Consider the following 4,694-nt stretch of genomic DNA (forward strand, 5'->3'; position numbering starts at 1 on the left):
GGGAGAAACCATAGGACGCTTGAGTGTGTGACATCGCCTACACATAGTCTATTTCTCGTCTCAGTGCTTTACATAAACCCCAATACCCATTGACACAGTGAGCGGCTGCTATAACTGAATGCATTAGGTGAAACACCTTAATTTCAGGAGGCTTGCCAGACGATGCATTGATTATGTAAGGCCTGCATACTGAGGTAATGCTCAGGAGCCTTGAAGCTCTTGTTTAGATTATGTTTTGGTGAATGTAAAGGAAAAGTGTTTTTATTTTTTTACCTTTATTTAACTAGGCAAGTCAGTTAAGAACAAATTCTTATGGGGGTTAACTGCCTGTTTAGGGGCGAGAACGACAGATTTGTACCTTGTCAGCTCGGGGATATGAATTTGCAACCTTTCAGTTACTAGTCCAACACTCTAACCACTAGGCTAGCCTGCCGCCCCAGGTTGACGTGGATCTAATTACCACCTGTATTTGGAACTAAGAAAGTGAACACATACTTGATTGATCAAAGATGATCATGTACATAAGTGCATTCATAGGACAAATGCTTGAGCTGACTGACATTTTTAGATCATTTGTATCTCTTCTCTGAATGGAACCCTCTGATCTCATAGAATTCTGGTTTCCCGGGGAACAAGGAAACAAAGTATTTGAAGCATGCAACATTTTAGTACTTCAAGAGCTCATAACAGAACTGTACACAAAACTGTAGACGGGGGAAATTCAATGGACTTTGCTGTGAAGAAGATTGAAGGTAAATTTACAGCTAAGTAATTCATCTGATAGTTGAGTGGGAACATTTATTTGTACAGTGAACAACCTGAGCTCATGTTGGCACATGTTGTCATTTATTTGGCCCTGAATACACATGAACCATGCTCTCAATTGCAGCAACACTCTCCCATCTCTCAATAAAACATGTATTATTATGTTGTTCTCTGTTCTGATGTAGCCTTGCTTATTTAAATGTGTTACACTTCAAATGATAGTTTTTGTTTTTTATCATGGCCACTGAGTGTTTCAGTAATATGTCTTTACATCCTTCTCTGTCTGACTAGAGTTGGATATATCCAGGTATCACACGAAGGGACACTATAGGAAGCTTGGCTCGCCAAAGAATGATACCACAGATGATCTTACTGATAACACTAGGACTGCAGAGAGAGGTAAATGATTATGCTGGCACTGTTATCCACAAAATATGTAGCCTACATATTTTAGCAAATTGTTATGCTAGAGGAATGGACATTATAAACATTTATCTGGAAAAGGAATGCTTGTTCTGATACTTCTGATAAAATCATCTCTTGTTAAGCAACAATATAGCACTCAATATTATTCTCATTTTAGCTAATGTTAGAAAATGTTAATCACAGCGAAATGTTCAGATTGAGTTCCCTTTGTGACATCACTGTTCTGGCCTGTGATGATGATGCACAAGTGTTATACTAATTTATTACATTTCTATAGCACTTTTCATATCATTTATTAATGAACAGTTATCTACTCAAAGTAGCTGTTGAAAAAGTGTAGGCAGGATGCACTGAAGGTCATGAGTGTGGACGCTCTGAGGAGGACTAAGAACAAAAATACAAATATTGTAGAGGAATCATCTGGTATGTTACTCTTTAATGGTTTCAGATTGCTGCCCTTATGACACTAGTCATGTAATAATGTGATGTCGACATGTAAAAGTGTTTATCAGGGCGAGATGACAATGACATGGACATTTCTGAAGGGGAATCTGGTGATCACTCTTGGTAAAAGTACAGATAGACTCAATGGATTTTTCCATTTAGATGTTGCTGCTTGATGAAGGTCATGACCTTTAGTGAACTGTAATGCGTCAAACCCATTTCCACCTCTAGCTGTGGGAGAAATGAGTGACTTTCTTCCACTCACTTCTACCTCTGAAAACAATCCAACTGTTCCAATTTAGACTGACTTTTAAGAGGCAATGCAGACTAGATTTTTCTTTCATTGATTCAATTTTAGACCACTAATGAAGCCTTGGATTTGTAAACTGCCTGCTGTCTATACAGGTTGTGAGAGTCAGGTACAGGTGCAGTCAAAGGCCATAGAGACATCTCCCTCCAGACTCAACCCCAGTCTCTCAGACCTCCTCTCTAGGCTCGGCACCACCAACCTGGGCAGCGAGCAGCACCTCGCCAGTAGGCCCTCCGACCAACACCTCCACCAAGACACCATTGTCCACAGCTACTCCCTCAACCTGGACACTCAAACCCTGGCAGGGTCCAACAGTTTGACCGGCACCGACCCTCACCCTCACACCCAGCCGCCACAGACCATGTACTACCACCACCACTCCGACTCCCAGAGGTCACTGTGTGGCGAGGTGGATCCTCTCTTTATCCACAAGGTCACGGCTGCAGAATTAGTCTGCGGGGAGAGTAAGTACAAGTGCTCAGGCTGCCTGAGGTACTACGACCACCTGGGGACCCTGCTGGGTCACATCGACCAGGGCTGGAGCGAGGGCTTCAGCTGCAGGGTGTTCTACAGGAAGCTGAAGAGCATGCAGGACCGCAGCCCCATGGTCATGATGAATTGCCAGAGCAAGGATGCCCGGGCCCTGGATATCGACCCAAAGCACTCTAGCTCCTCCATCATTCGCCTCGGTTCGGCCTCGCTGGCCCTGGCCCACCATCCGACCGATGTTGACGGGAGGAAAGGTCCTGGGACAAGGGACAAGAAGGCAGACATGATCCACAAGTGGCTGCAGAAGACAGAAGTGACATCATTGCTTCACTGAGGCAGTTTTTAATGAGTTGATGGAGAATGTGTGTACTGTATTATTGTTGCTGTGTTGTCTAGGTGTTTGAAACTAAGTGTGTTAAATAAATGAATGAATACATCAACATAATATAAGTTCCTACTTCCCTTTTGAATGTGTTTTACTCAGAGTTTAGGATATCTGAAATGATCTTAAAGCCCCAGTGCAGTCAAATTTGATTTCCCTGTGTTTTATATACGTATATTTCCACACTGAAGTTGGAATAATACTGTGAAATTGTGAAAATTATGATAATGCCCTTTTAGTGTAAGAGCTGTTTGAAATGACTGCCTGAAAATCAATTAGTTTGTAGATGAATAAGACAGACAATTCGTAACCTCTCTACCAATAAAATCAATGTTTCAGTTTTCCCCCATGCCCACTCAGACCACTCCCAGACAATCCTGGCAAAATTCTTGCTTAAGAAATTGCCCTTTTGCTAAGAAGCTTTTTTTGTTTATTTAAAAAACATTTTAATGTAAAACAACCACAGGACTTAATTGTTACCCAGAAATTATACGACCTGCATTGGACCTTTAATATAATACTGTGAAAACTCTATTTTGTCATTTAGAGATGAAAATAGGATTTCATTCACAAAGGTTCAAGTCTCCTAGCATTCATATCTTCCATGTAGAAAGCACTGCTTGTAGTTTATGCCATCATCCACTGGTATTTAATCTGAGAAGCATCTCCATGGTGATGGAGAGAGGAGAACCATCAGAACATATCACACTTGTTCAACACACCCTGGAGTCTATGGCTCTTTTCACCCCAAAGTCAATGGACATGGCAGAGCTAATGCAGATGACACATAATGACAAGCCTGTGTAGGAGATTTACATTTATTCAAATGTGTTGGCTAAAAATAGGGGGACGCTCAAATGTGATTACTCCATTAACATTACATGCAGTGCCTTAGGATTGAATTCACACCTCTGAGAAATGTGAGCATGCAAGACAAGAATATAAAACAGAAAAATATATATAAATAAGTCCAGTAATCCATTTCCATGTGGTAAACATTCAATGTGAAATTATGTTTTAAGGAAAAACATGTTTTTATCACAAAATGCTCTAGTTTGTGAATTTTGCAGCCTCCTCCGACACACCAAAATGGACAAAACTCTTCTGTAGTTTTCTTCTAGCGAGGTTAGAGCACTTTTCCAGTTCCTTCATAATGCTAGATGTTCTCCAGTTCCTTCATAATGCTAATGTTCTCCAGTTCCTTCTTAATGCTAGATGTTCTCCAGTTCCTTCTTAATGCTAGATGTTCTCCAGTTCCTTCTTAATGCTAGATGTTCTCCAGTTCCTTCTTAATGCTAGATGTTCTCCAGTTCCTTTGTAATGCTAGATGTTCTCCAGTTCCTTCGTAATGCTAGATGTTCTCCAGTTCCTTTGTAATGCTAGATGTTCTCCAGTTCCTTTGTAATGCTAGATGTTCTCCAGTTCCTCCGTAATGCTAGATGTTATCCAGTTCCTTTGTAATGCTAGATGTTCTCCAGTTCCTTTGTAATGCTAGATGTTCTCCAGTTCCTTCGTAATGCTAGATGTTCTCCAGTTCCTTCGTAATGCTAGATGTTCTCCAGTTTCTCCGTAATGCTAGATGTTCTCCAGTTCCTTTGTAATGCTAGATGTTCTCCAGTTCCTTTGTAATGCTAGATGTTCTCCAATTCCTTCGTAATGCTAGATGTTCTCCAGTTCCTTCATAATGCTAGATGTTCTCCAGTTCCTTCATAATGGTAGATGTTCTCAATGGGCTGCTTTCTTCAGTTTAGTCTACCTCTCAAATGCTATACTGAATAGAAATCTGAAAAGTGCAAAGGCCAGTCGGGAGCATTGATGTGTGTTCACCTAGCAATGTCTTCATAGATCAGGGTTCTTCATATGTACGTTCCCCTCATT

General features: G+C 40.9%; 1 protein-coding gene across 1 annotated transcript; it reads left to right on the plus strand.

Moving 5' to 3' along the window:
* Nucleotides 1–1,060: 1,060 nt before the first annotated feature.
* On the plus strand, nucleotides 1,061–2,879 carry LOC149975630 (uncharacterized). Its single transcript, XM_090206838.1, has one exon. The coding sequence runs from the start codon at nucleotides 2,001–2,003 to the stop codon at nucleotides 2,766–2,768; it is 768 nt and encodes a 255-aa protein (XP_090062964.1). The 5' UTR covers nucleotides 1,061–2,000; the 3' UTR covers nucleotides 2,769–2,879.
* The last annotated feature ends 1,815 nt before the right edge of the window (nucleotides 2,880–4,694 follow it).

Source organism: Oncorhynchus mykiss, chromosome 18 (genome assembly GCF_057628025.1).
Source record: "Oncorhynchus mykiss isolate SJ-2025 chromosome 18, ASM5762802v1, whole genome shotgun sequence".
In the NCBI taxonomy this organism is placed as follows: Eukaryota; Metazoa; Chordata; class Actinopteri; order Salmoniformes; family Salmonidae; genus Oncorhynchus; species Oncorhynchus mykiss.

Bases quoted from the DNA above. Each gene is read 5' to 3' on its own strand.
- LOC149975630 (XM_090206838.1), top strand. From the start codon at position 2,001: ATGAAGCCTTGGATTTGTAAACTGCCTGCTGTCTATACAGGTTGTGAG.